General features: G+C 40.9%; 1 protein-coding gene across 1 annotated transcript in view; it reads left to right on the top strand.

The window, feature by feature from the left end:
- Positions 1 to 19,585, top strand: part of LOC134656429 (probable ATP-dependent RNA helicase DHX34) — a 24,566-nt gene extending 4,981 nt beyond the window's left edge. The window contains exons 9-21 of the mRNA XM_063511959.1: positions 526 to 734; positions 3,737 to 3,940; positions 4,484 to 4,564; positions 5,083 to 5,184; positions 9,327 to 9,424; positions 10,439 to 10,646; positions 11,537 to 11,599; positions 12,119 to 12,300; positions 13,223 to 13,333; positions 14,003 to 14,124; positions 15,302 to 15,445; positions 17,959 to 18,097; positions 19,294 to 19,585. Coding sequence (XP_063368029.1) covers positions 526 to 734; positions 3,737 to 3,940; positions 4,484 to 4,564; positions 5,083 to 5,184; positions 9,327 to 9,424; positions 10,439 to 10,646; positions 11,537 to 11,599; positions 12,119 to 12,300; positions 13,223 to 13,333; positions 14,003 to 14,124; positions 15,302 to 15,445; positions 17,959 to 18,097; positions 19,294 to 19,576 — 1,946 coding nt within the window. The 3' untranslated portion in view covers positions 19,577 to 19,585. The remainder of the gene's footprint in view (positions 1 to 525; positions 735 to 3,736; positions 3,941 to 4,483; positions 4,565 to 5,082; positions 5,185 to 9,326; positions 9,425 to 10,438; positions 10,647 to 11,536; positions 11,600 to 12,118; positions 12,301 to 13,222; positions 13,334 to 14,002; positions 14,125 to 15,301; positions 15,446 to 17,958; positions 18,098 to 19,293) is intronic.
- Positions 19,586 to 21,393: the final 1,808 nt, after the last annotated feature.

Genomic DNA, 21,393 nt, shown 5'->3' with positions numbered 1-21,393 from the left:
GTAAGAAGTACAAAGGCGAACTTATCCCTTTGAGGGATCTCTTCCAGTAACGCTCTCTGCCTACGTATTTTCTTTGCAGAGCCGTTAATTCTTACTAAAAATGTAAAAATATAAATTTAGAGGTTTTAAGTTGTCAACACTACCAATACCAATCCTCGTCGCCAAAACTGTTTAGCACATTTTGTTATTTTGAATTGAGAATCTAAGCTCCATATTATATGAGTTATTAAGTCAGATTTGAAGTCTACCTTGATAATTATAGTTGGTCAAACCAATTTGTCAGTAAATAAGAACAAAGAAACTATAAGTACTCATCTTTTTCTTTTGGGTGCTAGTACTAGTGTAATACAAAGATAGTATGATTCTCTCTGTCTATGTTTGAAATGAGACAGTCCTTTGACAAACTATATTAAGTGCTCGATAAATAGATAGCTATGTGACTCGTAAAATTATTGTGGCTTGTAGGTATAGAAAGTTCGTGCATTTCATGCATTTGGCTTAATATAAACATATGCATTAATTCACCAGGCCCCGGCGTCTGTTACCGCGTATATTCCGAGAAACAATACAACGAGATGGACCCATTCAGCACCCCCGAGGTATCTCGCGTACCGCTCGCCTCCTTACTACTCCTCATGAGCTCGCTCGGCGTGAGCGATGTGAGGCGGTTCCCATTCGTCGATGCTCCGCCTGAACAAGCTATAGAGAATGCTCTATTAGAATTAAAACAACATGTAAGTATAGTATATGAAACTACACCGCCATTTAACGAACTCTATATAATTTGAACAACACTTCAGAAGTACCTCTCGCCTCCTTACTACTCCTCATGAGCTCGCTCGGCGTGAGCGATGTGAGGAGGTTCCCATTCGTCGACGCTCCGCCTGAACAAGCTATAGAGAATGCTCTATTAGAATTAAAACAACATGTAAGTATATGAAACACAAACAGCAACAATCTATATAACAAGATGGATTTAGCAGTGAAGTATCCCGCGTACCGCTCGCCTCCTTACTACTCCTCATGAGCTCGCTCGGCGTGAGCGATGTGAGGAGGTTCCCATTCGTCGATGCTCCGCCTGAACAAGCTATAGAGAATGCTCTATTAGAATTAAAACAACTTGTAAGTATAGTATATGAAAGCTACACCGCCATTTAACGAACTACATACCTATACAATGTGAACAACACTTCAGAAGTACCTCTCGCCTCCTTACTACTCCTCATGAGCTCGCTCGGCGTGAGCGACATGAGGAGGTTCCCATTCGTCGATGCCCCACCTGAACAAGCTATAGAGAATGCTCTATTAGAATTAAAACAACAAGTATAGTATATGAAAGCTACACCGCCATTTAACGAACTACATACCTATACAATGTGAACAATACTTCAGAAGTACCTCTCGCCTCCTTACTACTCCTCATGAGCTCGCTCGGCGTGAGCGATGTGAGGAGGTTCCCATTCGTCGATGCTCCGCCTGAACAAGCTATAGAGAATGCTCTATTAGAATTAAAACAACATGTAAGTATGTGAAACTTACACAGACAGCAACAATCTATATAACATGATGTATTTAGCAGCGAAGTATCCCGCGTACCGCTCGCTTCCTTACTCCTCCTCATGAGCTTGCTCGGCGTGAGCGACGTGAGGAGGTTCCCATTCGTCGATGCTCCGCCTGAACAAGCTATAGAGAATGCTCTATTAGAATTAAAACAACATGTGAGTATATGAAATTTACACAGACAGCAACAATCTATATAACAAGATGGATTTAGCAGTGAAGTATCCCGCGTACCGCTCGCCTCCTTACTACTCCTCATGAGCTCGCTCGGCGTGAGCGATGTGAGGAGGTTCCCATTTGTCGATGCCCCGCCTGAACAAGCTATACTGCCCTGCTAAGCCGAAAAGCGCTATCTCAAAAGAAAATTCATTGCTAACTTATGTTTTAGTTTCTATAGCTGAGAATTCCATTTTCAAAATCATTTGTTTTTGAGATAGCGCTACTTGGCTTAGGAGGGCAGTATAGAGAATGCTCTATTAGAATTAAAACAACATGTAAGTATAGTATATGAAAGCTACACCGCCATTTAACGAACTACATACCTATACAATGTGAACAACACTTCAGAAGTACCTCTCGCCTCCTTACTACAACATGTAAGTATATGAAACTTAGACAGCAACAATCTATATAACATGATGTATTTAGCAGCGAAGTATCCCGCGTACCGCTCGCCTCCTTACTCCTCCTCATGACCTCGCTCGGCGTGAGCGATGTGAGGAGGTTCCCATTCGTCGATGCCCCGCCTGAACAAGCTATAGAGAATGCTCTATTAGAATTAAAACAACATGTAAGTATATTAAACTTACACAGACAGCAACAATCTATATAACAAGATGGATTTAGCAGCTAAATATCTCGCGTACCGCTCGCCTCCTTACTCCTCATGAGCTCGCTCGGCGTGAGCGATGTGAGGAGGTTCCCATTCGTCGATGCTCCGCCTGAACAAGCTATAGAGAATGCTCTATTAGAATTAAAACAACATGTAAGTATATGAAACACAAACAGCAACAATCTATATAACAAGATGGATTTAGCAGTGAAGTATCCCGCGTACCGCTCGCCTCCTTACTCCTCATGAGCTCGCTCGGCGTGAGCGATGTGAGGAGTTTTCCATTCGTCGATGCCCCGCCTGAACAAGTTATAGAGAATGCTCTATTAGAATTAAAACAACATGTAATTATAGTATATGAAAGCTACACAGACATTTAACGAACTATACAATGTGATGTACGCAATACTTCCGAAGTATCCCGCGTACCGCTCGCCTCCTTACTACTCATGAGCTCGCTCGGCGTGAGCGATGTGAGGAGGTTCCCATTTGTTGATGCCTTGCCCGATGATCTGAACAACACGTGAATAATTATATTAAACTAACACAGACAAGAGCAGAATAGTAGATTGTTAACCAAGGGGTGAAAGGCACTCATTTCTGACGAGGTAGTTTGGTACTCGAACGTAATGAGAGCGCCAATAGTCCGAGGCTGAAATAATACCTTTCACCCGAGTTAAACACTCTACTTTTCATTTCGAATACGGGGAAAGTAATCATAAACATCAATTGTTTATCTTAAAAAATGAAAAAAAAAATCGTACTTGTAAATTTAAATGCTCTAGTGCAGAAACGTATCACTTTCTGCACACCCTTTAGAACAACAATGACCCTCTTGAGAGTATGAAAAATGAAAAAGATAAACCGCCAGTGAGGGACCACCATTACAATCAACAAACATTAACCGCCGGATACACATGGAATTTTAACATTATTGTATACAGTACATTCCTGTTTAAAATCACTAAAGACATATAATATAACTCCGTAAAAGAAAAATCTAAGGAAAAAACCGTGCCTCAGAAATCACGAAAAAGTCGTTCTCGGATAGATGGCGTCATCACCTTTGGCCTATGCTCGGCTAGATGGCGTTGATGACACCGTTTGATATTGAATTATTTTAACACATATCAATGAAAGAACATGAGTAAAAATAATAAATAATAATTTATCCATACATATAATATATTTTTTTATACTTTTATACTTTTTCATTTTTAGTTTTAAGCGTGTGTCGATAGATGGCAGTAAATTTATTGTGACTACAAAATTTACTATGACAGTAACCCTCTATCTATACTATTTATTCTCTTTTAAATTACACAAATTTTCTACCTTTTCTAGGGCGCCCTAACAGCCAACGAGAAACTAACAGCACTAGGCCGAGCATTATCCAACTTGCCCGTCGAAGTGTCCTTAGCCAAAGCCTTAGTAATAGGCAGCGCTACATTGCCACCACATAAGCGAGATTCAGCGCTAGCCTTAGCCGCTGCTTTAGGCATACGGTCGATTTTTACTACAAGAGCGCACAGGGATTTTGAATGCGAGGTTAGTATAGTAGTATACAATAGGGATGATGACACATGTTGAATTTTATAACAAAATACTAGCAAATGAGTAATTTATCGCAATATTGTGGATATTAAAAAAAAAATATGGAAATAATACAAAAATACAGCACCTCCAAGTTTCAAAATTTTAGTTTTTTTTTTAATTCCAAAAACGAAATAAGTAAGGTAGGACCAAAAAAAGATTGTATGGCAACTATATACATAAACGCAATATTTCACCGACAAAATCGGGACCGGGAACGATCGGGAATTCATACTTCAAGAGGGACTCTCTGTGACCTTGACGTCACGGTCACATATCGTATTGTTCGGGGCGTTTCGCGAGTGAAGTACGACTGTCGGACGTTGACTATCACTTCTGACTTGTATTGCTTTAATGCAATGGGTCCCATATATACATTTGATCCTAAAAACAAACCTGATTGATTGATAAATGAAAATTCTATCTAGCCTATAGTAAAGCAAGGTCATTTAGAATACAGGAATGGAAGTAGCTAAAAATATTTTTGTTGTTTCACAGAACGCAAGAAAACCTGACGAGTCTGACCACGGGGATCCGTTAACTCTTCTATCACTTTACTGTGCGTGGCTAGGTGAAAAGGTAACGTGGTATTTTCATATTTGTGAAAACATCTGAAGCAGGATTATAATACGAACTTATTAGGATTAGGATAAAATAACCGACAGATCATTAGCCTCGATCTTCAAACGCTGCATTGGTCCCTAAATTATTTTGATATTGTCATATTACTCTTCTGTTTGGGAGCGCCTTCAAAACAGCGTACTTATTGCAGATTTCTCAGAGTTACGACAAACGGCTTTAAGGTTAAAATAATAACGAAATGACACTAGATGACTACATTGTTATTTGGCTGTTATATATTTGTTTTGTGGGTATGAACCCACAACAAAATACAACGAAAATCTGTTTAAGATCGCAGATAACCAATGCTGACGGCGTTCGTAGTTGTGGAAATTCTATGGGGAGGCCTATGCCCAGCAGTGGTCGTCTCGCGCTGATAATTTTATTTTTTTAATCTTTATTGCACAAAAAACCTTATAGTACAAAAGGCTTAATGCCATAAGGCATTCTCTACCAGTAAGCTTTATGTATTATAGGCCCGTGGTGGCGGCCGCGTTTGGTGTCGCCGTCGAGGCGTGGAGGAACAGCGCCTGTACGAGTTAACTAAGCTCGCTGCGCAACTTAGAAGCCTTTTACAGGTATGCCAACTAGTATACAGTATGTGGCCTGTATAGTTTGTAGCTTTCTAATAGACCCCGAAGGCTAATCCTATTGTCTATTGTTAAGAAAAACCGCTCGTGCCACGTGCCACAACCACCTGCATAAAAAATCGGTACTTCGGTTACTGAGTGCCGGCGAGTCGAACGCTACAGAACCAGTCTAAAATGTGTCATCGAGATGCGTAACAAAGGCGCGTTATCGGAGAGCGCACCTACACTGGTTTTTTGAGCGTTGGACTAGCCCGCGCTCAGGTGCCAAATAGAATAATTAGGACCCTTTTTTGCAGGTAAGTAGCACGTGCGGTTTTACTGAACAATAGACAATAGGATTAGCCTTCGGGGTCTATTAGAAAGCTACAAACTATAACACGGGCGAATAATTAAAACGTAGATTCTACTCAAACAATAAAACTTTTGTTCAACTACTTTTTGAAATTTTGTAGTCTAAAGATTGTCCCTTTTTCTAACAAACTAAATAATATTTTCAATGTACTTTAAATTCCGTCTAATTGACATTGCCTGTCAGTCTTGTCACCGTACAGGCATAATAAATTTCGTAATACATTGCATGTTCGAATAAAATTTAAAGTGTTTTAAAATCCAAACCACAAGTTATTTAACATTGTCTAGTTTGAGGAGTAGAATCTACGTTTTAATTTTTCGCCCGTGTTACAGGCCACACGCTGTGTATACCATCGCTAACCTAACCTAACCTTTTGTCAACCTTAATGCAACGAGATAAGGTCCACAAATTGTGAGTTAAGTGTGTACATAGTAAAACTAGTCCCGGGACAGGATGAAGATATCATCATGGTAGTGAGTTCTTCTAGCATTGAAGGCAATAAGAAATACTAAACCGGTTGGTAAAATTGAGGAAGACATTTTCAATGACGCTAATGTCTTTTTAGGGTTCCGTAGCCAAATGGCAAAAAACGGAACCCTGTCTGTCTGTCTGTCTGTCTGTCTGTCTGTCTGTCCGTCCGTATGTCACAGCCACTTTTTTCCGAAACTATAAGAACTATACTGTTGAAACTTGGTAAGTAGATGTACTCTGTGAACCGCATTAAGATTTTCACACAAAAATAGGAAAAAAAAATATTTTTGGGGGTTCCCCATACTTAGAACTGAAACTCAAAATTTTTTTTCATCCAACCCATACGTGTGGGGTATCTATGGATGTAGATGTAGATGTAGTGTAGGGACGCCCGGCCGGATGCAGGCGGGCTGTCGATCGCGTGTCGCGTTCATTCAGCCCTGTTCCCTGGAGTTGGAGCTGCAGGTTACTGTCCCGGCGGCATTCCCACACTATTCTCCTCGAATCTTCCTGTTTTCCTGCAGAACAGAAGGACATCTTTGAGTTCGACGTCCTTTAGTTCGTGTTCTTTCAGTGTGTCTCTACCGAATGTATTATATCGCGGTGCCGCGTACATAGTACATTCTGCTAGTAAATGTAAGCTAGTCTCTATGGATAGTATCTATGGATAGGTCTTCAAAAATGATATTGAGGTTTCTAATATCATTTTTTTCTAAACTGAATAGTAAAATAAAATGCACGCAGAAAGTGGCCTTAAAATTGTAATGCAATGGCTAAAGGCTAATCTGCTGACTCTTAACTTAGACAAAACCAAATTCATTCCATTCGCAATTACTAGTCCGTCACTGCCTGTACCATCGTTTGCCATAAAATGTCATATTTGTCAGTCACCCTCGCCTAATTGTCTTTGCGTTTCCCTTACCCAAGTCCCAAGCATAAAATACCTTGGCGTATCCCTTGACCAAAAATTAGATTGGCATACCCACATAGACTGCCTGACTTCCCGTGTCAGGAAACTGATGTACGTTTTTAAACAACTTCGTTGCTCGGCTAGTCGTAGTATTATAATGATGGCGTATACGTCCCTCTGTCAGTCCCTAGTCACGTACTGTATCCCGTTATGGGGAGCCGCTGGTAAAACCACAATGCTCAAGCTGGAGCGCGCTCAGAGAGCAGTACTGAAGGTCGCAACATCAAAACATTACAGGTACCCAACAGCCAAACTGTATGCCGAATGTAAAGTTCTGTCTGTTAGGCAACTGTACATTCTCCGTGCCATCCTACGCAGACATCGATATCTTCCTCTATCTATGACAGCTCTTAAAAAACGACATAAACAAACTGTCTGTCCAGCAGAACGCCAGCGGACAGTCTTTGCGAGTCGCCAGTTCCTAGCAATGAGTGCCAGAATTTATAATAAAATCAACAAACGACTAGAAATCTATAGATTAAACCGTTACGATTGCAAATCTAAGTTATTAACTTGGCTCCAAACACAAACTTACCAGGAGACTGAAACACTCTTAAGCTGCCTAAAATAATTGTACCCTAGACCCCCCTGTACACATGTACACATGTAACTTCTCAATATAGATTATAGTAATTTAACCAAAGTAGATTGAACTTCTCTCTTATTGTTACGTATTAAAACTGAAATATTGTATTTCTTTTAAAGCTTATACATATTTGTAGATTGTATTGTACAACTTTTGTTATAATAGCTTTTATTTTTGCTACCACTACTGTGTAACCTTTAGCGGAGGAATCGCTGACTCCCGAGTCACAGGCTCTGACCTAGTTCGGGAGACAAAGGCTCGACTCTGGTGAAACTGTCACAAACCTAATTATAAGCTTTCTGTATCTAGCATAATATCGACTTTCTGTACTGTGTTAGGTTTTAAGTGAATAAAGATTATTATTATTATTATTATTATTTGTATCTCCGTTACAAACTCTCGGGTTTTTATCCCGGTCATTTATAAGGCGTGCGTGGGGATATTGATCCAACACGTAGAGGCCGTTTGGAGAGCTTTGATGTCATGTAGAACGCCTGCTGGAACCCATTCATGGGTACATAAATAGATACCCATAAACCGGTTTCAGCAGGCATTGGAGGCTATTGTAGAAAAATGGAAAGAGTCCTGGTCTATGGTTTAAATTTGGCTGGAAAATACGACTGGGCTATTGCTAAGAGTTGCGGACACCTGCCATAACATTGTGCTATACAGTGTTATCGAGGCAGGCGGTGACTCGCCACTCGCTAGATGGGCACCTGATGCGCCATCGTAAAGACGGCCAGGCGCAACACCGGCGTGAGCGGCTCAGGGGTGTCGAGAGGTGTGCTGCGCTTTCTCCGAAGTTACTCGCGGCGTTATGCCCTTTAACACTTCCACCCCTGGAGCATATAGCTCTAACGACTCCTCTCTGGACGGCCAATTAAGGCAAGCCAGAGCCGAGAGTCCTACGGGTCCCCTTGGGGTTCCACTCCGACCGACGAAGACACGCCGGAGACGGAGACCCTGACCGACTCTCGGGAGCACTCGGGTCCGTGGGGTCGTTACTCCCCAACAGCTCGCCACAAGCTGCCCTGCGGGCTTTATTATTATTATTATTATAGTTTGCGCGAGAGACACTTCCAAAGTGGTAAAATGTGTCCCCCCCCCTGTAACTTCTAAAATAAGAGAATGATAAAACTAAAAAAATATATGATGTACATTACCATGCAAACTTCCACCGAAAATTGGTTTGAACGAGATCTAGTTAGTAGTTTTTTTTAATACGCCATAAATCCCCTAAATACGGAACCCTTCATGGGCGAGTCCGACTCGCACTTGGCCGCTTTTTTAACGATGACTATACCAAATGCGACACCAGGTGATTCAAAATTCAGATCAGGAGACAATCCATACTAATATTATGAATGCGAAAGTGTGACTGTCTGTCTGTCTGTTACCTCTTCACGCTTAAACCGCTGAACCGATTTAGTTGAAATTTGGTATAGAGATAGTTTGAGTCCCGGGGAAGGACATAGGTTAGTTTTTATGTCGGAAATTATCCTTCAAAGGGGTGAAAAGAGGGGTGGAAGTTTGTACGGGAAATCGATATAAAGCAGACTGGATAAAAAATAAGCTACCCAAATTACTAACTCTACGAAGACGAAGTCTACGCAGGCAAAAGTAATATTATGAATGCGAAAGTGTGTCTGTCTGTCTGTTACCTCTTCACGCTTAAACCCCTGAACCGATTTAGTTGAAATTTGGTATAGAGATAGTTTGAGTCCTATACAATTTCGATACATCTTTAACAGGACAACAATTTAATGGAGACTCCAGAACCGGAATCAATGTCTTCAGCTGAGAGGTCCTTAAGGCACGGACAGATGAAACAATTGAAAAATATGAGAAGGTAAATCATCACTAAACTAACCATAAATAGGTACTATAAATTTACTGGTTCAAGTGAGGTCCCTGTGGCGCCATCGCTCGAAAAGATTGGACCATACCTTTGACCTACTGTCGAGTAGATGGCGTTAATTTTTGACATTTAACAAATTGACACATGTCAGTGAAAGAATAAGGTTCAAAGTCAAATGCCGTTTTAATCTTCTGCCGAAAGATAGCAGTAACTTTACTGTGGCTTCAAAATTTACCATTACAGTAACTCTCTATACACGCTATTCTCTTTGCTGTAAGTATGAATGTAATTCATAAGTGTGAAAAAAGGTCGACAGTAAACTTTCTGACAGTTCTGACAATTGCATAGTCTAATAAAATATGGTCTTCTCTTCCCAGAGTGACACAAGCCTACGTCACAATAACATTGCCACTTTATATAGCGCTGTCGCAGTCAGTCACGTGTCAGTCTTGTGTCAGTCACGTGGTCGGAAGAGAGTACCAGGCGGAGTATATTATTATACCATGGACAATAGGCTACATGACTATTTTTTTTATGGTATCAATCGATCGGGTTTGTTTTTAGAATCAAATGTCTATATGGGACCCATTGCATTAAAGTAACACAAAAGTCAGAAATTGTAGTCAATGGCCAACAGTCGCACTTCACTCGCGAAACGCCCTATACAAAACGGCCAAGGGCCGTGACGTCATCGCCCATCTTGTAGTATGGACAAAACAAGAAAATTGCGTTTTTGTCGGTGAAATATTGCGTTTATGTATATAGTTGCTGTACAATATTTTATTGCATGAAATGTAAGGAATCGAATAGTACCCTTACTTTTATCGTTTTTGGAAGTTAAGAAAAACTTAAATTTTGAAACTTTCAGGTCCTGTATTTTTGTAATTTTTCAATATTTTATTTTAATATCCACATTATTGTGATAAATTGCTCGTTTGCTATCTTTTTTATTAGATTTTGTTATAAAATTCAACATGTGTCATCATCCCTATTGTACATTTTCAGGCAATATAAACAAAAGGCCGCCGAAGAGCAGAAACGCAAGAAACGTCTCAAAGTGGACTCATATGAGATAGTCGACCAAAATGCCGACGAAGACAACTCACTAGACATCAGAGACATAGAGTTCCGTATGACCAACGACGCACAGCGGATACACTCGCTCATAAGCGGAGCGAGCGCGAGCAGCGGACGGGACCTTATCACTTTAAAGGTAAGTCATCTTTCTAGGTAAAATAAAAATAGGATAATTATAATCAGAACAAAGTAAGAAGAAAGGTGACTATCGAATCTAAGGTCTCAAAGGAAATGAGGACTATTCCTTAGATATCATGGACATATAGTTCCGTATGACCAACGACGCTCAGCGGATACATTCGCTCATAAGCGGAGCGAGCGCGAGCAGCGGGCGGGACCTTATCACTTTAAAGGTAAGCCAATAAGTAAATATTCTTTGTAGGTAAAATAAAAATAGGATATAATCAGAAGAAAGGTGACTATCGGATCTAAGGTATCTAACGTAAATGAGGACTATTCCTTATACATCATGGACATAGAGTTCCGTATGACCAACGACGCGCAGCATCCGCTCCACACTCGCATCTAAGGTCTCAAAGGAAATGAGGACTATTCCTTAGATATCATGGACATATAGTACCGCATGACCAACGACGCTCAGCGGATACATTCGCTCATAAGCGGAGCGAGCGCGAGCAGCGGTCGGGACCTTACACGGATCTTAGGCCTAACGACGATAAGGAGACTTATTCTGATTGTAATAATTAAGTTATGAATTTCATCTGGATTTGTTATGGATATGATCTGTCAGTGTCAAAAGTTTCTGATTGAAAAAACCTAATTTTTAATGACATTTTTCTAAATTAATTGTAACTCTTGTAAGAAAAATGTTCCTAAAAATTATTTGGTGATGAGGAAAACTGTTATTTGTAGTGACTTCGAAACGTTAAATTGCACTATCACTTTCACAGACAAAAAAGCGTAAAGTTTATTTAATACCGACATTTACACCGTTGTCTGAATTAATACCCTTTGTTAAGTAAAGATTTTTTTTAATAACGAGCCAATGTGTATTTGTTTCTACAGGTGGTATTATGCCGAGCACTATACCCCCAAATAGCAGTTGCAGACGAATTTAATCACTGCAAGGTAAATACACCTGATATTTTTTGTTACATTCAAAGTTTGGAAGTAGGGTAATTCGCCAGTAACTGGCCACTTTTAGCAAGTGGCCACCAAATGAATTATAATCACCTATAAACATAATTCATTTTAGTATAAGGTTTCAATAACTGGCCAGCCTTCAATAACTAGCCACCTTTTACTACAATGAATTCCGTTTATAGGTGCATAGAATTCATTTTTAGTTTAGGGCGGCCAGTTACTAAAAGTGGCCAGTTACTGGCGAATTACCATATCTCCTTTCTTACGTATTAACTGGGTGACTCTTCAGAACAAATGCCTGGTTGCTGGCGATTCACAGTCGCTTGATAAGTCGAAAAATGCCCGTTATGTTTTGCTCCATAACGAAGATTTTTTTATTAATTTTGCATCAAGCAGAAACGTCTGCTTATTCCAATAATTCACTATCTTGGGTGGGACTTGAACCCACGACCACTGGATCGCTAGTCCAGTGCCCTGCCATTTGAGCTGAGTTTTTTTTTTCAGTCAGTATCCGAGCAACTGTACCACACTTGGAGCAAGCCCTTCGTGTTCCTGCACCCGACGTCCTTCTTCGGCAAACAGCCGAGGATGCTTCAGCTGAGCGAGGCCGAAATCCAGACAGAGCTCCCCGCAGGCTTTAAGAGCAAACTGCCTGTCTCCTCTAAACACCAGATACTGTGTTACTTGTAGGTCGCACCCATTCATCCTCCTACATACCCATTCGATTCATCTAAACACCCATACGGGGTGTGTGGGTGTTTAGATCATACACCCATACACCCAAACACATACAAAGTATACAATACATCCATTCGATTAACCCAAACAAGTGAATAGGTCACTTAATCACTCCGCACTTTAAAGTGTCATTCTATGGGACTTGCTCACTATGTAAACAAACCGCCATATTGAAACTCAAAAACCGGCCAAGTGCGAGTCGGACTCGCGCACGGAGGGTTCCGCACTATCAACAAAAAATAGAGCAGAACAAGCAAAAAAAAACAAACAAAAAAGCGGTCACCCATCCAAGTACTGACCCCGCCCGACGTTGCTTAACTTCGGTCAAAAATCACTTTTGTTGTATGGGAGCCCCACTTAAATCTTTATTTTATTCTGTTTTTAGTATTTGTTGTTATAGCGGCAACAGAAATACATCATCTGTGAAAATTTCAACTGTCTAGCTATCACGGTTCGCGAGATACAGCCTGGTGACAGACGGATGGACGGACGGACAGCGGAGTCTTAGTAATAGGGTCCCGTTTTTACCCTGTGGGTACGGAACCCTAAAAAATATGAATTTACTAGTGACATTTGTTTACATCAGTGGCGTGCACTTCATAAAGGCAAAAAGGCACTGCCTACCCTACTATAATTCCGATATCTATCCTTTTAAACTACTTAATTTAATTTATACTTGATCGTATCTGTAATCAATAAAACATTCTAAAATTTAATAAGCGCTATATGTAACTATGTAAACTTTACATAGTTAGCAAGTTCCATAGAATGACACTTTAATGCTTTGTTGTGTTGCTCAGTGAGCAAAATCAAATTTTGCTTTCGTTCGAGCTGCTGAGGGGAAAAAATTAAAATATGTGTCCATTTCAGATCGCTGCTAGAAACAACGAAGCCTTACATCGTGAACTCCATGCGAATGCCCGCCGCTCAAACTCTGCTGCTATTGGCTCATTCCGTCGACACCAATATCGGGTTCAGTAGGTATGTACTCGTACAGTCAGCTGCAGAGAAAAGGCACCGCTACATAGAAGTTTATATGCAGGGGTGGTACCTTTTCTCTGCAGCCGACTTGTACAAAAGACAAAAATACAAAGACGCGTGATGTACATCATTCGCTGTCGGCTGCAGTTCGATATCGACCACTTTGCCGAATATTCGGTATTCGGCCGAATATCTCTTAAACCTAACTAAAAAGATAAATTACACAATAAAAATAACCGCAAACCACTGTGTTTAATGTTTAAAATGTTTTCTTGGAAAGTTGTTAAATACGTAGACTGTTTTTTTGAGCATTTGTTGGTTACTAATAATTTTATTTTTATCATAGGTTCGATTTTATTGACTCTGACTACATTCATTCGTTCTGAGCAACGTTGAGATTTGTTAGCGAACAGTTTTCATCATAAATGTGAGTCAAAATGTACAAATTTTATGCCGAATATTCGGCGCTTCGGCCGAGGGAGGGGCGGAATATTCGGTATTCGGCCAAAACCACTATATCTTTAATATCGACCTTCGTGCATTCCGTCAAGGTTCACGATGAGGCGTTTAAAATGTTAACCAACTGACACCAGCTTTGAATGTATCTATAGTTTACTAAACTGTGGGGAGACAAATGAAATGCTAAATCAGTACTTTATTCCCTTTCAGAATCGTTTGTGACTCATGGCTGTTGCTCGAGTTCCCATACCCAGAGACGGGACTCAATCTTTTAATGAAAGCCGCTAAGATACGACAGCGGTGGGATGCTCTGATCAACAGGCGATTGGCCGGTAAATGTCCCGTATCTTTAACCTTTTGGACGCCAATTACCGATATATCCGCACCGTAGGTTCAACGCCAAAGACCGATTAATCGGTCACAGACCACAGAGCAACATAGACCTACGTGCATATGCATAAAGTTCAATTTCAGTTTTGACACTTCGGTGACGTGGCGTCAGCGTGACAGCTTTTGTGTTTGACACGGTGTCGAAAAGGTTAACACATTCAGTGCCGAAAACCCGACTATCGGGTATTTTATGCTTTCTTTCCCAGGCCGGACGACCCGATAGTCGGGATCGTGGTACTACAGCTTTATATGACGATTTTTTGTGGCCTGGCGTGGATTTCCTGTTTGGCTGGGTGACAATGAATGTGTTATCCTCGTGCCGCCCAATGTACATTAGGATGTACTTACACTCAGTTTCGTTGGAATGTCAACCTTAATTCAAACAAAGTAGGTAGCATTTCATGTCTCGTAAATTTCAGAACAAATGAAATTCAACCAAATTGAAAATACAACAAGATTCAAACTTCCTTGGCTATAATTTTGTATGGTGGGCGCGCGAGGTTAAGGTTAAGGGCCAGTTGCACCAACCACAATGATCAACACCAATTGGCAGTGAACTATGGAACTAGCCGTACTCAGCAGTGAACTATGAAACCATTGGTAGCGTGCATGAACTATAGGGGGCAGCACAGGAGCCGTCAGATTTTTGGCGCGAGGCGTAAATGTGAAGTTTATGCTTCCGATGTAGCCCACGAGATGGCAGAACCTACTAAGCATAAGAAAACGTACGAGCACGGTAGATGACTGCACTTGCTTCAGCAATGTGCATGTTTATGTTTCCGATTCAGGCCACAAGAAGGCAAACGCGCACGTCCCTATAGTATAGGTATCAGTGTTGGCCCAAACGTTAATGCAATTGACTATTTTTGACCATTAAGCATTATAAATTGAACCTTAAACTGTAATCGTCCGTTACAGTTTATGGTTCAATTTATACTGGTTAATGGTCAATTGCAATTAACGTTCGCCCACCAGTATCAGTGGATAGGTACCTACACTAAAATTAAGCGAATGTGGAAACGGTGACAGACGCTTTGGTGCAACCGGCCCTTTAGTCTGTACTACGATTTATTTTAATTGTGAAAAAAACTCATAACTGAGTGTTTCTTGTTCTTTCAGACGCAAATCCAGACAAATCAGTCGAATCAGAATTGAAAAAGCAACCTAAACTGAACTACGAGCAGCTACAACACGATTTGTCCTGCGACCTCAGTTCTTACATGTCCAGCGAAGTTTATTACACCATAAAGAGGCTGCTCCCAGGTAAGGGCATAGACTAGGAATCCTCTAGACGGAGTTTAGAGCAATTATTTCATGAAACCGATGCTGCCAAAAATACGGGGGTGCGGGGGACGAGGTGAGCGAATCCCGTGCCGTGATTGGTCCGTTCAAAGACACGGACCAATCACAGCACGGGATTGACTCGAAGATGGAGTAAAACTACCGTATAAGTGGCAGAGGGGGTAGCGTTACTATGCTCAGTCTAGAGGATGTCTTGTCTGTGGGTAAGGGTTACTTGCACCATTCCACTAACCTGGGGTTAACCGGTTAAACCTTTAAAATTAATGGTTACCAGTACAATACACTAGGTTAACGGTTTAACTGCTTAACCGGGTTAGTGGTATGGAGCAGGTTAACGATTTAACCGCTAAACCCCGGGTTAGTGGTACGGAGCACTAGGGCCTAAGCACAGAACAAGTACGAGGGGTATTCAAAATATTCTCGGTATGAGAATGAAAACAAACAAGTACGAAAAGTTTGATATTTTTATTTTTCAATATACTCCCCCCCTATGTTCATACACTTAAAAGATCGATCAATTATTTTTTTTAATCCCTCGTAAAAATATTTTTTATCTTTCGTGTAAAAATGCTCCTCCACTGCCGCCTTCAATGCTTCATCGTCAGAAAATTTATTTCCACGCAGATCCTTTTTAAGATTGGGGAGCAAAAAGAAGTCGCTGAGGGCTAAGTCCGGACTATACGGTGGGTGAGTAACAGTTTTAAACCCACATTCAACAATAGCTGCCTTGGCAATATGAGCAGTATGGACGGGGGCGTTGTCATGCAGAAGCAGAATACCTTTGGTTAACTTTCCTCGCCTCTTTTCTTTAATTACATCCTTTAATTGACGTAGAATGTTAGCGTAGTACTGTCCTGTGATATTTACACCTTTTTCTTTATAATCGATTAGTAATACTCCTTCACAATCCCAAAATATCGTGGCCATGACCTTGCCAGCTGAAGGGATGACCTTGAACTTCTTGGGATGAGCTGAACCCTTAATGTGCCACTGCATGGACTCTTGTTTACTCTCTGGGTCATAATGATGAACCCAGGTTTCATCTCCAGTAACTATTCTTTGCAGCACCTCATCAGGATTTTCACCGCACAGGTCAATAAAATCGGAACAACAAGCTACACGCATGTCTTTTTGAAGCCGAGTCAGCATTCGCGGAACCCATCTTGCACTTACTTTTGACATATTAAGATGGTCATGTATAATATCATGTACGGTACCAATAGAGAGATTGGTTACTTGTGCTATAGATTTTACCTTCACTCGACCATCTTCCAATATAAGTTTTTCCACTTTATCAATATTTTCTTGTGAAGTAGCTACTACAGGCCGGCCAGGTCTAGGGTCATCTTCAATACTCTCCCTTCCGCGTTTAAACTCGCTTGACCACTTTTGAATGGTAGATAAAGAAGGAGCAGACTCACGGTAAACACAATCCATTTCCTCTTTTATGGTTTTTTGATTTTTACCCTGTTTTGTCAAGAATTTTATCACGCATCGATGTTCTAATTTAGTTAACATTGTCAATTCGCACATGATGTTCATGTTTGTTCAGCAATTGCAGAAAAACAAAAGACCATCTCGGTTCGAATTATACTTTTTTTTAATGTCAATGAATAAACCTTAGCGGCCAGTAACGAAAGAAATTTTAGAAGAGGTCGTAAGATATCAATACCGAGAATATTTTGAACGCCCCTCGTAGAATGGCGATGCGAGCGGGGTACGTGTCGCCGCCGGTTATGAGCAAACGCTCGCATGCTAGTACTCGCCCGCGCTGACCGAAAAACGTAAACATGCCTTTGGCGCCACAATAACGTTCATATTAAGAAGCCAGATATCAAATCTGTCTAAAGGAGGCGTATCCATTCACGAGGCACGCAAGTTTTTACTACCGTTGCGCGAGAAATGTGGAAATGTGGAGAGGAACGAGCGGCGACACCGGTTCCGATACTAACTGCGCGCGATAGCCGTTCTAACCTCTTTAATATGTTCTGTGGGCCTAAGTTTACCATGCCCCTTCGCTTAACCCAGTTCATTCCAATTCGCTAGGGGGTATTACTGCAATGTTCTGCCGCCAGACTGCAGCACTAGCGCTTATCGTAAACCATGGATTAACTTATACATGTCGGCGGCCGATCGTAAGATCAGGCAGATCGTAATGTTCCTATGTAATGTTTTGACGATAGTGACATTAAACCAATATATAGGTAGGATAGGTTCGTTAGGTTGCTTTAGATGCCCGAAGGGCAAACTGCCCAAAAATAGGAGCCCCGCGAAGCGGGGCTCCGTCGACTCAGGTAACGGGTCAAAGATTTTCACGTTTCACGATATGCCTAGGAATTTCACGATATGCCTGATGTTACGATCGATACATACTGTGCCTCGTACTGTTTGGAAGTTGATATGATATTATATCAAGACCTTATAACCTTATAAAGGTATATTTTACAATTGACATCTATTAACACTACTTCTAGGTGACCTGAAAGTATTGTACTATGGACCTGATGAAGCTCACCCGAATATCGACCCTAACCCGTTCGAAGAAGGTTACGAATGCCATGCACATGAAAAGAAGGGAGGCGTATATGTGACAGATAACATCGTATATAATTGGTGAGTTTTCGTATATGTTATGTTACGTACCCCCCCTTCTTAAATGCCGGCAACGCACTTACAACCCCTTTGGCGTTGCGGGTCACCATGGGCGACGGTAATCGCTTACTCGTTTGCCTCCTCATCATCTTCCTCGCGTTATCCCGGCATTTTGCCACGGCTCATGGGAGCCTGGGGTCCGCTTGGCAACTAATCCCAGTAATTGGCGTGGGCACTAGTTTTTACGAAAGCGACTGCCATCTGACCTTCCAACCCAGAGGGTAAACTAGGCCCGTATTGGGATTAGTCCGGTTTCCTCACGATGTTTTCCTTCACCGAAAAGCGACTGGTAAATATCAAATGATATTTCGTACATAAGTTCCGAAAAACTCATTGGTACGAGCCGGGGTTCGAACCCGCGACCTCCGGATTGCAAGTCGCACGCTCTTACCGCTAGGCCACCAGCGCTTTTTTTTCATTTGCCTCCTTTGCCTCTCTCTCACTCGTTTGCCTCCTATAACAAAAAAAAAATAGTTCAAAAAATACGCAAGTAAGTAAGTAATATCTGGATGACATATAAAAACTCGAAAATGCGCGTTTTCCCAGAGATAAGACCTAGCTAGATCGATTTTTCGCCCCCAAAAACCCCCATATAGTAAATTTCATCGAAATCGTTAGAGCCGTTTCCGAGATCCCCAATATATATATATATATATATATATATATATATATATATATATATATATATAAATAAATAAATAAATAAATATATAAATAAACAAGAATTGCTCGTTTAAAGGTATTAGATAACGGGTTAGCACTGATTGACTAGCACGCCATCTTTTCGCGGATTAGCAAAGTAATATTTCCCTATTCTAGTAAACAAAAATACAACGTTATTTCTTTCTATGTTTTATTCTTTCGAAATAAAAATGTTTATCTATTGGCATCAGTAGTAAAGTAAGTACTATGTTTTCTGCCCATTCTTTCCTGGTCTTTCTGGGTATTCTTTCTGGTCTTTTCTGTTGCGGGATCCAATGTGAGCTAGTTTCGACTGTCCTGGGTGCGTAACCAACATGCCAACCGTTTACGCTCCGTAGCGAACGAAACACCAATGTCACTGTCGCACTAATATCGAAGAGTGATAGATGACTACGCTAACGTTAACGATTGGCATGTTGGCTAAGCACCCTGGTGTCATCCAATTTTTTTTTCAGCGTGGTAGACAACGACTGGAGTTACACCAGCTACCAAGAATCCTACAACATCCCTTGGTCCTGCTCTAACTGCGGCATTTCCGTATGTCTGTCCCCCTTAGAAAAGCTACAACACACACAGTTCACATGCTCACTCAAAACTGAGGTCAAGACTGAAATACCAACCACAACGCGGGAAAATAAACCTAATGCCAGAGAATATAAGTGTGAAAGTTGCGAGGAGACTTTGTATATGACGTCGGTGGAGATATTGAAACATAAGAAGAGTTGTAAAAAGAAATAAAAGTGTAAATAATTAAGTATTTGTTTATTTTCGACCTTATAAATCTCGACAGAACATTTTCATATATCTTCGAAGTCATTCTGAGTAATATCCCTAATTCCTTATTGACCGAGCGTTAGCGAAGGTCTACGTTTCAGCTTTGGCAAAAATAAGTCGATGATTACATATAATTTTTTTATTGATTCAGTTTTTGGACTTTTTTTAAAATGGTCAGCCCAGATTTCTCAAGTTTAACCTATCCTCGTGAGGTCTACAGCTGACAGAGCTACTAGTGACTTATGTGGACCTTTTGGACGCCAATGACCGGTATATCCGCACCGTAGGTTCAACGCCAAAGACCGATTAATCGGTAACATATCACAGAGCAATATAGACCTACGTGCATATGCATAAAGTTCAATTTCAGTTTTGACACTTCGGTGACGTGGCGTCAGCGTGACAGCTTTTGTGTTTGACACGGCGTCGAAAAGGTTAAAGGAGACGATCCGGCCTAGCAAAGGACAATCGCTATCGCTTCGACAACGAAGCGCTTTGTGTCTCTCTATCACTCTTCCATACAACAGTAACAACAGTAACAACAACAACAACAACACAACAGTGCAACAGTGACAGTTACAGTTGCGTTTCAATCGCTACGGAGCGTAAGCGATGGCATGTTGGCTACGCGGCCTGTGCAAACTATGGGATAGAACGTAAGCCAAAGATTGTGATGAAACATTTGATATTTTTTCATTTCCCAGCTTGTAGGTAAATAAATAATAAAAATACATATTATGTATTTTCATATCAAATTTATCATTTTAAGGTCTGTGCGGAAAGAGAAGAGTCGTGAAATGAATGGGATCCAATACATTCTACGACTCTTCTATTTTCTCACAGACATTATTATGTTGCAGGTACCTATACAAAATACTATGATAAATCACAATTTACTCTAAATTATACAAGCATCATCGCTGCGGTAAAACTTTCAAGGAAGGAAAAAATAGACGTTCGTCAAACTGACATTTATGGCCTCCCACTTATTAGCGACATACTTAATCCAAAGCAATAAGAGCTATTTTCAACTGCAGCCTGTAAATGGTCGCAAAGGCATAAAATCTCTAATTATTAACGAGCAACATAACGCCCTATCCGAGTGCGCAGACGCGAAAGGTCTAAAGCGTTATGTGATCGTGTTAGTAATAACTAGGGTTTGCAATCCAGATCCGAAATGTACGAAATTATCTGGATCCGGATCCGCGGATCTTCCCATACATTTCGGATCCGTCGTGCAAACCCTAGTAATAACCTAACACTAGATGTAGCAGATCGGATAACTAGCGTGTAAAGAAAGGACTCTAAGCACGAAGAATTTCGTACACTGGACCGCCATTTCCTATCTCTATGCTTAAACAATAACAACTATTTATTAATTTTTATTAGTCCGCGCGCACACTCAACGTGACATTCGGGAACAAATCTGATAATAACCCTTTTCCAGCTTGTACCAATATAAGGGTTTCCCAACAAATCCAAATATGTGTCGAAGTCTAGTCAAAGGTATGTATAGCAAGCGACAAAGTGGGACTTTTAGCTTGGGAACGACCACATTCATTTGACAAGTCACATTTCCCGATAGACTAATCTAATTTGAACTTTAAATCGGACTGCAATTGACATAGGTATGTGGTAGACAAATCGTACTATGCCTGGAAAAGGGATATTTATCCCTTGCTCCGAGCTTTTGCTCCATCCAGTGGTATGCCCTAGTGATACGTGGCCATGCGCATAGGCCATTTCATTTGCGAGTGGATCGAGCTCTTAACGAAACGTCT

Source organism: Cydia amplana, chromosome 18, assembly GCF_948474715.1.
Source record: "Cydia amplana chromosome 18, ilCydAmpl1.1, whole genome shotgun sequence".
Lineage (NCBI taxonomy): Eukaryota > Metazoa > Arthropoda > Insecta > Lepidoptera > Tortricidae > Cydia > Cydia amplana.
This window is presented reverse-complemented; position numbering and strand designations above follow the sequence as displayed.